The sequence below is a fragment of the Aegilops tauschii genome, chromosome 3 (assembly GCF_002575655.3).
Source record: "Aegilops tauschii subsp. strangulata cultivar AL8/78 chromosome 3, Aet v6.0, whole genome shotgun sequence".
NCBI lineage: Eukaryota > Viridiplantae > Streptophyta > Magnoliopsida > Poales > Poaceae > Aegilops > Aegilops tauschii.
In genome coordinates, this window is record NC_053037.3 from 531,649,354 (window position 1) to 531,667,226 (window position 17,873).

Here is a 17,873-nt window from a genome sequence, read left to right on the forward strand (position 1 = left end):
TTGCCAGTAGCCTGCATATATTTCCGGGTTATTAAACAGTCATTATATAAGTCCCAAGCACTTTCCAAGCAAAGACACTTGGCACTTGGGGGCTAATGCATATTGAACGTATCTATCTACGTACTGCCGATTCAATTAAGTAAGCCGGACTCTAAGTCTACAACATATTCAAGTATAAGTCATAGACTTGGGGGCTAGCATGACAAGGATCACTATGCGGAAAGTAAGAAGACAGCAGAAGGTTACCTCAGACTTTTGTTGGATCTGGTTGACCATGGCGATCTCGGCGTCCCGGCTCTTGTGAACCTGGCTGATGTAGCCAGAAACGAGCTCTCCAATGCTCAAATCGGTGTAGCCCGAGAGATCCAGATTCGCCCGGTGGGGTTGCAGCAACTCCCCCTTCGCGGAGCATTTGGCCAGCGCGGTCGGCCTCCCCGGCTCAACATACTCCGTCCGGGTAATTACCACGTCCGGGTCGTTAGCCGGTGGGGTTGAGCCGGAGGCCTCCGGATTAGCTGACGCTTCGGTCGTTGTCTTGGTGGTCGGGGCAGGGGCTTCAGGCGCCGTGTCCATGGGAATGGTGGCTTCGGAGGCGGCTGGCGGCTCTTGAGCCGTCGTCTCCGGCTCCGGCAAGTCTGGCACTCCGGCTGACCTGGTCTTCTTTGCTCTTTTGGTGAGCTTTGCCTGGGCACTGAAAAGACAGAGGTGTTAGGCATACAAAGAGTAAATACAGACAGATAATGTAAGGTGATTGTTATTACCCGGGTGCAGTTTTGAAGGCCGGCAGACTTGACTGCATGGAGTCACCCGAAGAGGGGGAGGTCTCCTGATAATTGGAATCAGAAGAGTTGAGTGGCTGACGGATGACACCCGCCAACGGATGAAAAGGATACAGGTGAGAAAAAACCTTGGTACGACGCTTCCTTGTTGCGTCGGGTAACTCGGTGGAGAGTTCGGTGTCCTTGCGGGCCCGGGTGTGACGCCGGCTTTCATGAACCTGTTGCTTCAAAAGAAATTGAGGATCTTGATGAGCTAATGGATGAGAAAAGCTTACTTTCCGGGTTACTCTTCGTACTTTCAGCTGTGGCAAAGGCTCCGAGTCGGAGGAAAGTGATGTTACCTCTTCAATCACCGGGTTACTGGCGCCGGTGTCGTCCTGTCAGTAAGCAAAATATTGATAAGACGGACAGCAGCAAACGACAAATATGACAAGAGTTTAAAAGGGTTAAGGGTTACCTCTGACTCGGAGCTGTCGCTTAACTGCAGCAACTCCGAAGCAGTGGGTCTGCTTCCCTTTTTGCGAGGGGCGGTTTTCTTGGCGGCTTTCTTCGCCTTCCTCGCCTTCTTGGCCGCCTCATGGTCGTACTTGACCCGCCAGAATTTGTCATCAGCCTGAGAAATACAGTAATGAACTCTTAAAAAGGTTCAGAGCGAGGTGACAGGTCAAAAAAAAGTGGAAAGGTTAAAGTCAGCGGCTTACCGCTGGGGCTGGATTGGTCTTGCAGAACGGGGCTAGCCCGGTTCTTCCACAGTCTGCCAGGCTCTCGTTTAATAGAGCCTTGGTCTCTTCTTCGGCAACGTCTTCTGGAAGATCATTGCGACTGTGCCTCTACGGGTCATCCTTTCGCCCGGTGTACTCACACATTAAGCCGGGGCGGCGGCTCAATGGGATCACCCGCCATGAGATCCAGACCCGGACTAGATGAATTCCGTTCAGACCGTTGCCTAGCAGGGCCTTGATCTTGTTGATTGTTGGAAGCAGGGGCTGGCGTTCTGCGGCAGTCAGTTTGTCGGATAATGGATGAGTCGGCTCCAGGCGCGTTGGGCGAAAGCCGGGCAGCGGGCTCTCATCAGCCGGGGACGTGTCTTGGCAGTAGAACCAGGTCATATTCCAGTCCTTGGGGTGACTTGGCGGTTCTGCGTAAGGGAATAGACAGTCCCTGCGCCGTTGGATGGAGATGCCGCCTAACTCTAGACTTGGACCGTTTGCGCACTCATTTTGGCGGTTCAAATAAAACAGCTCTCTGAAGAGCAGCAGACTCGGCTCTTCTCCAAGATATACTTCAGAAAAAACTTGGAAGTTGCAGATGTTGGATATGGAATTGGGTCCTATATCCTGAGGCCGAAGGTCAAAGAAGTTGAGCACGTCCCGGAAGAATTTTGAGCCGGGCGGTGCGAAGCCCCGGCTCATATGGTCTGTAAAGATCACTACCTCCCCGTCCCTCGGTTGTGGTCTTTCTTCTGACGAGTCAGGGGCACGGTAGGACATCACTTCCTTCTTGGGCAGATATCCAGACTTAACAAAGTTGGCTAGGGTTTCATCAGTGACGTTGGATCTCATCCAGTTGCAAGTGATGGGAGCCTTGGGAGGCATGGTGACGGTTGGTGGTCTATGAGGAAGAGAAAAGTGTCCGGGTTAATTATAAGCCGGGGATTATCATTCAAACTACAGTGACGGCTTATGAAGGGAACTAATGATATATATTGATACGGTGAGTTATCTAAGCCGTCGGGGCTAATCTAAGCCGTCGGAGTTTTCAGGATAAGTTGGTCATCTACGGCTTACTGCAGTAAGTCGGAGGATTCTACGGAGCATGGTTCTCTTTAAACCGGAAAGTTCTACGGCGCGTGTTTTCTTTAAGTCGGAAGCATAAGCCGCCAAGATTCAAGGGTTGCAGTTTTTACTAAGTGTGGTAAAACAGATTTCACATATTGCAGTAACTTTTTCGGATCAAAATGGTCGGGCGAGGTGAAAATTTTCTAGACCTAAAAAACAGAGGCAAAAGAAGTTCTTGAGGTTGAACACAGTTCTTATGCAGTAAAAAGAGGGTTTCTTACAGATGAAATGGGTCTCAAACCTCTACCGCAGTGGTTCTACGCGAGGTTAAAGATCAACTAACTACAGTGGCAACAAGAACTACCGAGTCTGTGGGCAATGGTGATGAACATGAAGAACTGAAAGAACCCTACCACAGATCTGTTCTAGCTAGGCAGAGGAGACTCACCGGAGTTGGAAGGAGGGGAGGTCGCCGCCGTGAGTCTGGTCCGAATCAGGGTGATGCAGCGGCCGGGTTGATGAAGACCAGGGGCGCGACGGCGGCGGCAGTGGCGGAGCTCGAGCAGAGGAGCGACGGCGCGAGGAGGAAGAGGGAGAGTGTGAGAAGAAAGTGCTGGGCCGGCCTATTTATAAGGCAGAGTCATAAGTGGGCGCAGGATTCAAGGAGGCCACGGCGTGGTTATCTCCCCCTCACGGCGCCTCGATTTTCGGAATGACAGTAAAGCGAAGATCCGTTGCGGATCTGGCGGAGTAAAAAACGGACTTAATGGAGGATGACGTCACGGCGGATTATCCGGAGTCCAGAGGATGACGTCACTCCGGGTTATGGCCTTCACATGAATAGTAAGCCGGAGATTTTTTCTGTCTGCAGAGTTGAAGATTGACACGAGCCGGCTCAAGTCAATCTGGGGCCTAATGTTGAGGATATAGACCTTAGAGTCACCCGCCAGGAGGGGCCGGGTTACTCGTAGGGTCGTTGCCAGAAGCCCGGAGCCAAGTTTCAAGATGATGGGCCAGAGATGGGCTGAGACCCGGATATGGCTTAAAGCCCGTAGTTATCATCATTGTTATAGTAGACTTGTAGTGTAAGGCAAGTATTGTTTAGAGTCCGAGCCGGACGCTCTTATGAGCCGGCCGGGACTCTAAGGGCTGCTGGGCGTCAGCCTCCCTATATAAAGGGAGGACCTGGCAGCGGCTTAAGGGCGAAAACAACCTCATCGAGAACCGGGCATAGCTGTTTAGCTCCCTGGCGATCGTAACCCTAATCAATAACACCTCGAACTGGACGTAAGCTTTTACCTTCACCGTAAGGGGCTGAACCAGTATAAACCCTCGTGTTCCTTGTCCCGCATAACCCCTTCAAGCTTCCTAGTTGCGATAGCTCCACGACTAAGTCCTAGCTTAAGGACATCTGCCGTGACAATTCCACGACACCCGTGGCTAACTCCTTAGTCACATTGAGCTCATTATGATGATGCATTACCGAGTGGGCCCAGAGATACCTCTCCGTCATACGGAGTGACAAATCCCAGTCTCGATTCGTGCCAACCCAACAGACACTTTCGGAGATACCTGTAGTGCACCTTTATAGCCACCCAGTTACGTTGTGACGTTTGGTACACCCAAAGCATTCCTACGGTATCCGGGAGTTGCACAATCTCATGGTCTAAGGAAATGATACTTAACATTAGAAAAGCTCTAGCAAACGAACTACACGATCTTGTGCTATGCTTAGGATTGGGTCTTGTCCATCACATCATTCTCCTAATGATGTGATCCCGTTATTAATGACATCCAATGTCCATGGTCAGGAAACCATAACCATCTATTGATCAACGAGCTAGTCAACTAGAGGCTTACTAGGGACATGTTGTGGTCTATGTATTCAAACATGTATTATGGTTTCTAGTTAATACAATTATAGCATGAACAACAGACAATTATCATGAACAAGGAAATACAATAATAACCATTTTATTATTGCCTCTAGGGCATATTTCCAACACTGGGGTAGGACCGGGATCGCCATCCTGGGTGGGGTTGGCCACGAGCGACGCCATTTTGTGGTGCTGCATGCTATACTAGCGCGGGGTTTTAGCCACCGGAAGGTCTTTGTTAGGGTTGCTTCCTCCAAATACAATAGTTGACTTCGCGGTGAGATGCAATCTATGGATGATGGTTTGACGCAGAGGGATGGTTGTCTAGCGGCTGCGATCGCACATAGCATTTAGCTGCGGGGATCGCGAAGAATTTATGGCGATAACACATGAGTAAAGTCAATGGTGGTGCTACTCGGTCTCGAACTCTAGGGAGAAAGCCTAGGTGTGACCAAAATTTTGGTTATACTTGGCAATGGCGATGTTTTTACGTCGCTACCTTGTTGAATGCATTTCTCGAATATGTCTGACCTAAATTCTGACCATGGGTGCTTGGATCCGATGATGTAGTCGCTTGAGTGTGGCTCCCTTCCCGAAGACGTTGTCGTTGAAGAACCTTATTGTCCATGTGGTTTCATGAGTATATTGGTGCCAATACGTTCATTGTTCTAGTTTGCCAATCATGGATTTGACCGATTTTTTTTCTTTTTTCTCGCCTACGCATAATTTTGGTCTTATATGACTTTGCTATTTGCTGACATGTTTTTTTTTGCGAATGAGTTGGTGTTTGTTGTGTGCTTCTAACTATGCATAGGCCGGATTTATGTTCGGTGTGTTTGTATCATGTTGATTCTTCATTCTAAACCAATAAAATCTACCTTTGCCTTTACGCAAAAAAAAATCTACCTTTGCCGGAAAATAAAAACAGCACTGTGAGCTTTTTGATCTAAGAATAACATTTTCGTTACTATTTATACAACCGGCGTTTAGTGGTTCAACCGCAAATAATCAACATCGTACTAAAAGAAAAGCAATCGAAAGTGTGCTTGTCGCCAGTACTGCACCTGACGTTTACTTGTTCGTCCACAAACTGATCGACATGCTACAAGCAAACGGAAGATTCTTCCGATCTTCCAAAAGATCAGCGACCGTGCCCATGACATCCTTGAAAATACAATTTCTCTCGGGGGCCAATATCACAAAATCGCACGTTTTGCAGGGGTCCCATTCCCCGCCGGCTTTCTATATAAGCGTTCGAGCGGGCGCAGAGACGAGCCTCCGAAACCAAGACCACACGCACGCCGCGACATTTCCCAGATATTTCCCCCGTCCTGCGCTTTTCCTCCTTCCTTCTCCGCCGCAATCTCTCCTAGCTATCCTTAACACAGCATGCCGGAGGCACCTGCACGGGCAGCCGCCGGCGGCGGCGCCTCCGCCCCCGCCGACGTCGACGTCGTCACCTCCAGCGGCGGCCGCAAGATCGCCGCCCATTCCTCCGTCCTTGTAAGCCATCCTTTCTCCGGCTCCTTTGATTTCTTGCCGCATTACCCTGTCCGCCGGCACGCGGCCTAGGAGGACCCGGTCCATGAATTCCGATGCTGATCGTGTGTGTTCTATTCAGTCATCTGAAAAATCCAGTTCTGAAGGGGATATTTATTCTTGTTTCTTTGTTGGCATCATCTACCAGGCGTCGGCGTCGCCGGTGCTGGAGACGATCCTGGAGCGCCGGCTGCAAAGAGTGAAGGAGAGCGGCAAGGGCGGCAGGGCCGTCGTCCGGATCCGCGGCGTCACCGACGACGTCGCAGCGGCGTTCGTCCGCCTCCTCTACGCCGGCAGCAGGTACCGTGAGCGCTGTGCCCCTCTGCTGTTTCCGCGCGGGAATTGCTGCTAGTATTATTTTTCGCACATGCGTTTCTTGCAACCTTGGGTAAGCCAGAGTCCGATGCTCAGGTCAGACCCAGCAATAGTAGTAGCCATTGAGTATTAGCACGAGGAAAAAAATCATTAGGACTAAGCAAGCGCTAATATTAACACACGAGGAGGGGGAAAACACGCCACATGCGTTTGTGCCCCACGCTGTCTGTCAAGCTGGGCGATCAGAGTTGCCAGCTCTGAAATAATGGTTTAGCTGCCAAAAAAAAAGAGGTTTCTTTTCATGTCTTCGTTTGCAATAATCTCGGTGGTGGTAATTGCCAGCTAAATTATGTTATGATAATTGAATGAAGTACACCAAATAGCATGACGTTTTAGCTGTTCTAATTTGGTAGTATGTTTTTGCTGGCATCTTAAAATACCAAGTTCGTCGGTGCGATCGAGAAACCAACCAACAACCAAATCCAAGGCGAATTCCCCGTCAATAACTTTGAATTTCAGTTGTACGAGCGTTCAACAACCCTTTGCCGAGATGAGCTGCCCAGAGGTAGAGCATTTCCTCTGTAGTCCTCGGATCATGTCGATGTGCAACTGTACCTCGTCGGTCGTCACAGGGTAGAGGAGAACACAGCCACAGCCACAGACACACAGAGACTCAGAACACCGGAGCCTCGCCGGTCGCCGCCCCAGGGCGAGCCACACAATCCCGCGGCAATTTGCTTGCTTGCTTGCGACCGACCCGTCCGTCCGCTAGCCTCTGGAATCTCGTAGATTCAGTGAACCTCCACACGAATAGCTGAATCTCTGTCCCTGTCTGTCGCGGCGCCTAGCTGACTCCAACTCGGCCAACTTGCCAATTTCGCACTTGCCTCGCCACAAGAGCAAGATAGACGAGACGACACCGCCACCGCATCATCATCCAAAGTCAGACACGCGCATAACCTTAAACTTCGTATCTCCCGGGCCATACAAAACCCCGGCAACTTGGCAGAAAACTTTGCCGCCGGCTCAATCTCGTGGAACGTATCTCTCCCGCCGGCTCCGGCAGCGGACTGGAACCGCACGTACGACGGCACAGAGACAAGAAAGAAAGAAAAATCAAAGTTCAGTTTTCTTTCTTGTTTCGTTTGGTCTGGTTGGTGGGTGCTGTAGGGGTAGCGCCTGCCTAGTTGGAACCTCCCTCCCTGCTCCTCCATGGCCACCCGCATGTGTCGTCGCTGTCGCAGACACCATCATCCTGCGTGCTGGCTGCTAGCGCTACCACTACTTGGTACTACTCGCCTTCGGCGAAATGAGAAAACGAAGCAAATTCTCGTGGCCGTGGAACGGCCTCTCTCACCGTCCAATCTTGCACCGAACTGTTCTACTCCTCCTATAGTTGTTTGCGTATACGTATTTCGGTGATTGCGAACGGACATGCGAAGAAATCAATTACGAGTATCTAATTTGGTGATGGGAATTCTGGACGGTGTGCAGGCGTGGCGAGGGCGAGGTGGAGGAGGACGTGGAGAAGTACGCGGAGCAGCTGCTGGTGCTGGCGCACGCGTACCGGGTGCCGTGGCTGAAGCTGTGGTGCCAGGAGGCCATCGGGTCGCGGCTCACCCCGGGCACCGTGGTGGACGCGCTGCAGCTGGCCGACCTCTGCGACGCGCCGCAGCTGCACCTCCGCTGCATGCGCCTGCTCGCCAAGGAGTTCCGCGCCGTCGAGCGCACCGAGGCATGGCGTTTCCTCCGCGACAACGACCCCTGGCAGGAGCTCGACGTCCTCCGCCAACTCCACGACGCCGACATGGTACGTACCGCTCGTCCCGTTGAAGTCCTTGCAAAATATTAGCATCTGTAGAATTTATTAACATCTGTAGAATTCGATCATTCGATCGATGTGATGTGGGCTGTGGGACGTGTGTGTTGGCACTTGAGGTGTCACCTTGGCCGGTGGCGTGATGATGCATTCCAAAGTGCAGAGAAAGATCGATGGTCTGCCAACCTTGATGTCTCAGTGCGACGTGCACTGGGGAACATGGTGAGCATGCCGACCCGGCCCTCCAAACTTTGGGTTCCGGAGGTGCTCGGCATGTCGCGTCCGTGCGCATTAGGAAATGACGCGAGGGCCTGGTTTGGCCGGTGCGCAGAGGTCTCATCAGTCTCATCATGCTGCACAGGTCGTTTCGGTCGGTGCGTCCACGTCCACCCCAGAGCACGCCGAGTGGAATGGCCAGTGAATGTTCACATCTCCGAAACGATCGTGCCAAACGTTTTCGTGCCGATCGTTTTAATAAGTTAGCAGAAATGTCAAACACGTTTATTGGTTCATCATGTCAAGACCAATTTGCTCCGGTATTTTTGAAGTGCTAGCGAGTACGATGACCTGACGGAAACTTTCTCTGGTGTGCAGCGCCGGCGAAAGTGGCGTCGGAAGCGCGCGGAGCAGAAGGTGTACATGGAGCTGAGCGACGCCATGGACATCCTGCGGCACATCTGCACGGAGGGCTGCACGGAGGTCGGCCCCGTGGGGCAGGCGCCGACGAAGTCGCCGTGCCCGGCGTACGCGACGTGCCGGGGCCTGCAGCTGCTCATCCGCCACTTCTCCCTGTGCAAGAGCCGCGCCAGCTGCCCCCGGTGCCAGCGAATGTGGCAGCTGCTCCGCCTCCACGCCGCGCTCTGCCGCGTCCCCGACGGCCACTGCAACACCCCTCTCTGCACGTAAGTTCATTTACCCCAACACATGGCTCTGCCTCAAGCGCAAACAATTTGTCTCATCTCATGTCTGACGTTGCCATGGATCTTGTGTGATCATGCAGGCAGTTCAAGCTCAAGGAGCAGCAGAAGGAGGCGGTGTCGGCTTCGGTGGCGGCGAAGGCCGGTGACGGAAGCGACGGCAGGTGGGGGCTTCTTGTGAAGAAGGTGAAGGCTGTCAGCGTCATGTCTTCCCTCGGCAAGAGAAGCTCGCCCTCTCAGTGCTGCCGAGCCTGACCAAATGGAATGTATATTACTGAGGATCCCCTCTCTAGGGTTGTGCTTCAAGTGCGGCGAGCGGTGGGGGCGTGAACACACGTCCTCTGCCACCGTCCATCTCCATGTCATGGAGGAGTTGATGCAGCTCTTCGGCATCGACGCGGCGATGTCCATCTCCCGTCAAGCTCTCACCGGCGGTGTCTCTCGCCGCGTGCATTTCACCTGCAGGCGTGGTTGCAAGGCCACGAGATGACATGCTGCTGGATTCGGCCAGCTCCACGTCCTTCGTCGATCAGCAATTCACTGCCAAGCATGTGGTATCGTCCCTCTGCTTCAATCTGGGCGCATCAAAGTTGCTGGTCGAGGATAGATAACATGTTACTCAGTTAGAGCCGATCTCCTGTAATTTAGAGGAGGATATGGCCGAGTATCTTTTAGATGAGCATATTTGCTCCTTTATAAAGAAGTGTTGTTTCTAATCGACCCCCAATATTTTTCTTCCCCTTTTTTTTGCCAAATCATACTACATAGTATTTGCAAACATATTAAATTTGACATAATAATTAACATTCACACAATTAACGAATATTATAAATTTGAAGTTTACAAACCGAATTATTCAAATTCAAACACACGAAATGGCTCAAATGAACTAAATAGCACGATAAAAACACAATTTTGAAGTGCTATGGAGATACCGCTATGCTCAACAAGATCATATTGGAGCCGGATATGAAGTTCTCGGCTCTTGATGTTGCGATGTGTTGCTAGAAGGAATCTCTGAATCCAATTTGCATCGTGTTCTGGCTCAACAGGATCTCTATTGGAGATGTACCAAAAGTTCCCTGGCATGCCTCGCTCATCTTCAGTTATAATGTTATATGCAAGATGATGCAACATGTGATCTTCAGGGTCCAATACTCGACATGGCCATGAATGATTTCAAAGCGCTTCTGAAGCACACCGAAAGCTCTGTCGACATCCTTCATCGTCGATTCTTGACTCATTGCAAAGTGAGATCTCTTGTTACCTTTCGGACGCGTGATTGTCTTGACAAATGTGCTCCATGGAGGATAGATGTCATTTGCACGGTAGTAAGCCATCGTATACTCACAGCCATTGACAACATAGTTGCAAGGAGGAGCATCTCCGACAAACTAGCATGGCGAACAGTGGTGATGTCGACAACAAAACTTATATGTGCGCTAAGATAAATTTGATAATTTTATCGTTAAACAACAAAACTTATATGTCCCATCAGATACACTTTCCTTCATTATATTCCTTTAATTTCATGTCGTTAGTCACATGAATCTAACATACATATATATAGCCATATCATCACATATATGTGTGCATCAACGGGCATAAGGAAAAAGTCACTTTTCTGCTTTTATCGATCGCGTGCAACGATTTTCCGAAGATTCAAAGATACAATCTGTGATTTTCAACAAGATCATTAAGTTATCATAGGGATCGATGACATGAGACTTGAACACATTGTATATGTTATCCAACGACATAGAGATATAACTAAACAAGTAAAACACACCCACGACATGGACTAAAAAATATGATCATAAGTTTGCTCAAAAGACTAGTCTGATTCAGTGGAAATTATTGCTACTTGCTACTTCACGCCATTGCCTTAAGTCTCAGTACTAAGCCGAAGGAGGCATCGTGTTCACTGTAGATGAGGCCTTCCTCGAAGATTGCTTCTTCAGCGAAGATGATGACTTCCCCGAAGATTGTTTTTGGATGAGCTGGTAGATGGCATTGCTGAAGGGGATGTGTCCTTCGGCGGCACAAATGTACGTGATGGGACATGAAATCTACCTGTTGGGCTCATTATTTCAACATTAATGAGATGACGGAGAAATTGTATGATGCCTTCTAGCTCTCTGTTGTGATCAAATCTTTCCTTCAAGGAGGTCATGTTTCTTCTGAATTGAACTTCATTTTCACACGAGGCAAAGTGACAGACAATCTCATCCATAAGGACACATTGGTAGTAGCCACACGACATGTTATTGGGCTGTCGCAAGGGGCTAAAATTGAATACATGGGTCAGCTTGGATGCTTTCTTCATGAAGTTCACGTCTCCTTCGCGGTTTTTGAACACGACATCAACATCGGTCACTATGCTCCTCATTTCGGTGAAGTTTCGGGTGTTCTGTTCCTTGGCATTAATCTGTGCCGATGAATCTAAGAGGGTATTTGGTTACATGGACTTATTGGTGTAGGGAATTAAAAAAGTTCCTATAAGTCCCATCTAAACCAAACAGGAGGGATTTATAGAGACTTAAAGTGGGCATTTGGGACTTATGAAATAAGACTCTCAAGGAGGGACTTATAGTTGTAATATGGTCTTCTAGTCCATATTAAGTCCCAGGAACCAAACATGTAGGGACTTTTTAGGGACTTATAACTTATAAGTTGGGACTAAAAAAAGTCCTAAGACTTATGAACCAAACATGGCCTAGTAAAAAACTTTGGCCCAAGACATGACAATTACTAGAAGTACCCAATGGTTTCTGCATATGCATGACAAAACAATGGTCCAGGGTCGTCGGGTCCGGAGCCACACCGGCAAGTGGCCTACCGCACGGGCATAAGGGCCTGCCGAACACCAGGACGGCGCGCTGCAAGGGGTAGCCATCGTTGGGGAGGAACCATTGGAAGCTCACCAAGAAGGCATAGCCTTGGAGCCATGGCCACAGATCCGGGGAAGAAAAAGCGCCACCATGGCACCACTAAGGGCGTCTCAAACCAGTCGAGGAGCTCCACCACCCACATCCCAGGATCCAGTACGGGTAGGAGCAAGCGACACTGATGAGCGATAGAACCACGCCAGGATCCTGCGCCATCAGATTTGACACAGAGCATGGAGCGGAAGAACCAGGTCGACACCAGGCGCATGCGATATCAAGTGGCCAGGGGTGGGATATGGGCCCTAGGATGGGTACAACAACTGGAAGCTAGGCGACAGGTGGAAGGATGGGTTGGCTGCTCCGTCGGTCGCGCGTTAGGGTTCCCTGCCGCCTCCAAGAAGGGTCATGCAGGGGTTGTAGGGGGCCAGCTCAGACCTGAAGACTGGAATTGCAAGACAAAACGAAATCCAGGGAACTGGTACATGAGTTGAGGGAGTTGTGGTTGAACGGGAGCCGATGTCGAACCACGGGGCTCCTCCTCAAGGAGCTCCCGGAAGGCTTGGACGCGGTGCAGCTGATCAGAAAAGCACCACAAGAGGACACGTGCTTGGGTGTTTGATAGCTTCGCCGACGATAAGCTCCCGACCGCCGCCTGTGCCTTCGTCCCAATGGCGGTGTTGCTCCTGCGATGCCGCCCTAGGTTCATCGTCCTCAGCGTTGCGGTCGCACGACATGCCTCTCTTACCGACACCGCCGGAATACCGGATTGGAAGCCATCGTTGGGTTGGGGTTCGAGACAGGAAGAGATGGGACGACAGGGTAGGTGAAGAAGCGGATGGAATTGGCTAGGAGGACGTCCCACGATCACATGGGTATGGGGAATGAGGTTGTGATTTGGGCTACGATTTAGAAGTTGCGTTTGTTGCAGGGGAGCGTGAGTGTTGACAGGGCAAAAGAAGATTTTTATTGTAGGGCGGAGCGGGAGAACAAAAGGTCAAAGGGATCGAGCGAAACCCACGAGTAACTGAGGACACCTTGCGTCCTTTACATGTACTCCCACCGATTCATATTAATTGTCGCTCATTTAGTACATATATGGATCGGAGGGAGTAGTTTATATAGATATTGTTTTGGTTGTACTGCCTCCGCCCTTAAAAAAATGTACTTCCAACTTTATTAGAAAGTCAATTTTTTTTATGTTTGACCGTATTTATACAATAATACATCAACATTTATGCCATGTAGCATTAGATTCATGATAAAATATATTTTCATCATATACCTATTTGATTTTATAAACATTGATATATTTTTGCACAAATCCGGTCAAACTTTGAGAGAGTTTGACCTTTCAACAAAGTTAAAAGTATATACTTTTAAGGACGAGGGAGTAACCGATGCTTTCTTAATAAGTTATACTTTGTTCCCTATTCTAGGATTGCAAAGTTTATTGCTATGTGGACAAATCCCATACTTTGCTACTAGTATTACAGTGCAGGCAGTATTTTACAACAAATCTCCACCCTTTTCCTCTCTCGCCCCACAAAAGAATAACACTATGATTGATATAACTAATGTACATTGCTCAATAGAGAGATTATACACTGGAAAGACGGGCCAAAAAATAGCCCGCTTTCACTACACTCGCACACTACATCTAGCTACCTGTCCCAGGCTGATTCTCGTTGTGATTGCACAACATTCGATCAGCTCTGAGAGGGGATCCTCAGTAACACACATTCCATTCGCTCAGGCTCAGCAGCACTGAGAGGGCGAGCTTCTCTTGCCGAGGGAAGACATGACACTGACAGCCTTCACCTTCTTCACAAGAAGCCCCCACCTGCCGTCGCCGGCCTTCGCCGCCACCGAAGCCGACATCGCCTCCTTCTGCTGCTCCTTGAGCTTGAACTGCCTGCATGATAACACAAGATCCATTGCAACGTCAGACATGAGTTCAATTAGTTTAGATATGAGAGTGAGCAGAGCTGCGTGTTGGGGTAAGTGAACTTACGTGCAGAGAGGAGTGTTGCAGTGGCCGTCGGGGACGCGGCAGAGCGCGGCGTGGAGGCGGAGCAGCTGCCACATGCGCTGGCAGCGGGGGCAGGTGGCGCGGCTCTTGCACCGGGAGAAGTGGCGGATGAGCAGCTGCAGGCCCCGGCACGTCGCGTACGCCGGGCACGGCGACTTGGCCGGCGCCTGCCCCACAGGGCCGACCTCCGTGCAGCCCTCCGTGCAGATGTGCCGCAGGATGTCCATGGCGTCGCTCAGCTCCACGTACACCTTCTGCTCCGCGCGCTTCCGACGCCACTTTCGCCGCCGCTGCACGCATAGAGTGTTTGGGTCAGTTCATCATACTCGCGAGCATGCATAAAATTACCGGAGTAGATTGATCTTGACATGATGAATCAAAAACGTGTTCGACATTTTTGCAAACTTTTTAAACAGGATCTTTGACGCTTTCTCCTAACTTTTGCCAAATCAAATGTTTGATGGGGATATGCGGTCATAAGCAATAACCGTGACCGCTGGAACGAAAACGTTTGGCACGACCGTTTCGGAGATGTGAACATTCACCGGCCATTCCTCCACTCGGCGTGCTCTGGGGTGGACGTGGACGCACCGACGGAAACGACCTGTGCAGCATGACGGGACCTCAGCGCACCGGCCAAACCAGGCCCTCCCGTCATTTCTTAATGCGCACAGACGCGACATGCCGATCACGTCCGGAACCCAAAGTTTGGAAGGCCGGGTCGGCATGCTCACCATCTTCCCCGGTGCACGTCGCACTGAGACATCGAGGTTGGCCGGCCATCGATCTTTCGCAGCGCTTTGGAATGCATCATCACGCCACCGCCCAAAGTGACACCTCAAGCGCCAACACACGTGTCCCACAGCCCACATCACATCGATCGAACCACATGATCGAATTCTACAGATGCTACTAATCTGCAAGGATTTCAACGGGACAAAGCCCCGATACGTACCATGTCGGCGTCGTGGAGGCGGCGGAGGACGTCGAGCTCCTGCCAGGGGTCGTTGTCGCGGAGGAAGCGCCATGCCTCGGTGCGCTCGACGGCGCGGAACTCCTTGGCGAGCAGGCGCATGCAGCGGAGGTGCAGCTGCGGCGCGTCGCAGAGGTCGGCCAGCTGCAGCGCGTCCACCACGGTGCCCGGGGTGAGCCGCGACCCGATGGCCTCCTGGCACCACCGCTTCAGCCACGGCACCCGGTACGCGTGCGCCAGCACCAGCAGCTGCTCCGCGTACCTCTCCACCTCCTCCTCCACCTCACCATCGCCACGCCTGCACACCGTCCAGAATTCCCATCGCCAAATTAGATACTCGTAATCGATTTTTCCGCATGACCATTCGCCATCATCGAAAATGCATACAAACAAGCAACTAGGTGGAGTAGAACAGTTCGATGCAAGATTGGACGGTGAGAGAGGCCGGTCCCTGTCTCCGTTGCTTTGTTTTCTCAATTGGCCGAAGGCGAGTAGTACCAAGTAGTAGGAGCGCTAGCAGGCAGCACGCAGGATGATGGTGCCTGCGACAGCGACGACGCATGTGGGTGGCCATGGAGGTTCCAACTAGGCAGGCGCTACCCCTAGCGCACCCACCAACCAGGACCAAACAAAACGCAGGGAAAAGAAAGAACGAGGACCAAACTCGTTTTTTTTTCACCCTTCGCTCCCCATTTCTGGCATTTTTCTTTTCTCTGCGCCGTCGCACCTGCGGTTCTGGTCTCAGCTGCGAGTTTGCGGTGCTCGACGGCTCCCGCGCGCGCAAGTTGCCGGGGTTTGCATGGCCCGGCGAGGTTAAGGGTTATCTGTGTGTCGTCTCGTCTATCTTCTGACGAGGCAGAATTGGCAAGTTGGAGCTAGCTAGGCGCCGCGACAGACAGGGACGGAGATTCTAAGATTCGCCTATTCGTGTGGAGGTTCATAGAATCTACTACATCCCGCGGGGCTAGCGGACGGAAGGGTCGATCGTAATCAAGGAAAATTGTCGGAGGTATGTGTGGCTCGGCGTGGGGCGGCGACCGGCGAGGCTCCGGTGTTTTGGGTCTCCTGTGTGTCTCTGTGTGGCCGTGGCTGTGTCGTCTCTTCTGTCCTGTGACGAGGTAGGCGAAGGGTTGTGGAACACTAGTATAGAAGACTTGGAATTCAGTGTTCTAGATGGGAAATTCACAATGGTTTTCGTTGTTGGTTTGGTTTCTCGATCGTACAGATGAACTTGGTCCTCTAAAATGCCAGCAAAACATACAAAACTAGAACAATTCTTGTAACAGCATACTATTTTGTGTAATTCATTCAATTATGGGAACATAATTTGGCTGGCAATTACTATTACTACTAAAGAGATGATTGCGAACGAAGACATGAAAAGAAGTTCTTTTTTTGGCAGCTAAACCATGTGAGAGCTGGAAGGGACGTGTTGACAGCGTGGGGCTGGGTACACACGCATGTGGCGTGTTTTTTCCCCTCCTCGCGTGTTAATACTAGTACTTACTCGTAATGTTTTTTTCCTCGTGCTAATACTTAATGGCTACTACTATTACTGGGTCTGACCAGAGCATCAAAGTCTGGCTTACCCAGGGTCGCAAGAAACGCATGTGCGAAAAATAACAGCAGCAATTCCAGGGAGGAAACAGCAGAGGCGGTACCTGCTGCCGGCGTAGAGGAGGCGGACGAACGCCGCCGCGACGTCGTCGGTGACGCCGCGGATCCGGACGACGGCCCTGCCGCCCTTGCCGCTCTCCCTGACTCTCTGCAGCCGGCGCTCCAGGATGGTCTCCAGCACCGGCGACGCCGACGCCTGGTCGATGATGCCAACAAACAGAGAAATAAGAATAAATATCCCCATCGGAACTGAAATTTTCAGACGACCGAATAGAAGAACACATGTCGTCTCCTGATCGCTAGCATCGGAATTCACGGACCGGGTCCGCGTGCCGGCGGGGAGGGTAATGCGGCAAAAAATCAAAGGGGCCGGAGAAAGGATGGCTTACAAGAACGGAGGAATGGGCGGCGATCTTGCGGCGGCCGCTGGAGGTGACGACGTCGACGTCGGCGGGGCCGGAGGCGCCGCCGCCGCCGCCGGCTGCCCGTGCAGGTGCCTCCGGCATGCTGTGCTAAGGATAACTAGGAGCAATTGCGGCGGAGAAGGAAGGAAGGGAGGAGGAAGAAAAGCGCAGGGGCGAAATATCTGGGAAATGTCGCGGCGTGCGTGTGGTGTTGGTTTCGGGGGAGGGAGGCTCATCTCTGCGCCCGTTCGAACGCTTATATAGAAAGCCGGCGGGGAATGGAATTATCGGGCCCCTGCAAAACGTGCGGTTTTTCGATATTGCCCTCGGGAGAAACTGTATTCTCAGGGATGTCATGGGCACGGCACGGTCGCTGATCTTTTGGAAGATCGGGAGATTTCTTCCGTTTGCTTGTACCATGTCGATCAGCTTGTGGACGAACACGTAGACGCCAGGTGTGTCAGTGCTGACCAGAGAAAGAATTTGCCGAGGACAAATAAAATTCATTGCATGTGAGCCTCATATGAACATTATTTCAAGGGAAAATTATTTCAAGTGAGTATTATTTTTCAAGTATAGTTTATAGCCTTGGACTTAAATCCCACATTTCTTTAACCGGCAAGTTCTTGGCTCCCTGTACACACGGCCCGCCCCTCCGCCATGGGATCGGTTCGTTGCTTCTTTTATTTCAGTTTCGCTGAAGCATATCAAGATGTGTCATAAGTATTACACATCTAAGTACTAGTATTTCATTAATTTTACACGGAGATTCGGATGGGTATTTCTTTTCTTTTCTTTTTTTATGAGAAGGATTGTTGCCTATAATCGTTTATGTGATAAAGATTGGTTTGCGCCTAAAGTTTTTTTGATTACTTTGTGAAGAAGCACAAAACGCCAGGTGTATCTTTGCTAGCGGAAGAAATAGATTGTGTCCAAAT

The 17,873-nt window shown here is 50.9% G+C and overlaps 2 protein-coding genes across 2 annotated transcripts; one reads left to right on the plus strand and one right to left on the minus strand.

Annotated features, from left to right (window-relative positions):
- The first annotated feature begins 5,686 nt into the window (after nt 1-5,686).
- Nucleotides 5,687-9,740, plus strand: LOC109759933 (BTB/POZ and TAZ domain-containing protein 2). Its single transcript, XM_020318761.4, has 5 exons — nt 5,687-5,937; nt 6,122-6,273; nt 7,783-8,098; nt 8,702-9,009; nt 9,108-9,740. Exons 1-5 carry the CDS (start codon nt 5,824-5,826, stop codon nt 9,277-9,279), a joined length of 1,062 nt encoding a protein of 353 aa, XP_020174350.1. The 5' UTR covers nt 5,687-5,823; the 3' UTR covers nt 9,280-9,740.
- A 3,573-nt stretch (nt 9,741-13,313) lies between these two features.
- On the minus strand, nt 13,314-17,176 carry LOC109759932 (BTB/POZ and TAZ domain-containing protein 2). The gene is made up of 5 exons (XM_020318760.4): nt 16,921-17,176; nt 16,576-16,727; nt 14,897-15,212; nt 13,924-14,231; nt 13,314-13,824 (listed from the first exon to the last, which is right to left on the minus strand). The coding sequence occupies exons 1-5, from the start codon at nt 17,035-17,037 to the stop codon at nt 13,668-13,670; spliced, it is 1,050 nt and encodes a 349-aa protein (XP_020174349.1). The 5' UTR covers nt 17,038-17,176; the 3' UTR covers nt 13,314-13,667.
- Nucleotides 17,177-17,873: the final 697 nt, after the last annotated feature.

What these genes read in the sequence shown, in the direction of transcription:
- LOC109759933 (XM_020318761.4), top strand. Translation starts at nt 5,824, where the DNA reads ATGCCGGAGGCACCTGCACGGGCAGCCGCCGGCGGCGGCGCCTCCGCC. An exon ending in CTCCTCTACGCCGGCAGCAG is followed by an intron (nt 6,274 to 7,782) that starts GTACCGTGAGCG and finishes GACGGTGTGCAG; the next exon opens with GCGTGGCGAGGGCGAGGTGG. An exon ending in TGCAACACCCCTCTCTGCAC is followed by an intron (nt 9,010 to 9,107) that starts GTAAGTTCATTT and finishes GTGATCATGCAG; the next exon opens with GCAGTTCAAGCTCAAGGAGC.
- LOC109759932 (XM_020318760.4), bottom strand. Translation starts at nt 17,037, where the DNA reads ATGCCGGAGGCACCTGCACGGGCAGCCGGCGGCGGCGGCGGCGCCTCC. An exon ending in GCCTCCACGACGCCGACATG is followed by an intron (nt 14,232 to 14,896) that starts GTACGTATCGGG and finishes CTATGCGTGCAG; the next exon opens with CGGCGGCGAAAGTGGCGTCG. An exon ending in TGCAACACTCCTCTCTGCAC is followed by an intron (nt 13,825 to 13,923) that starts GTAAGTTCACTT and finishes GTTATCATGCAG; the next exon opens with GCAGTTCAAGCTCAAGGAGC.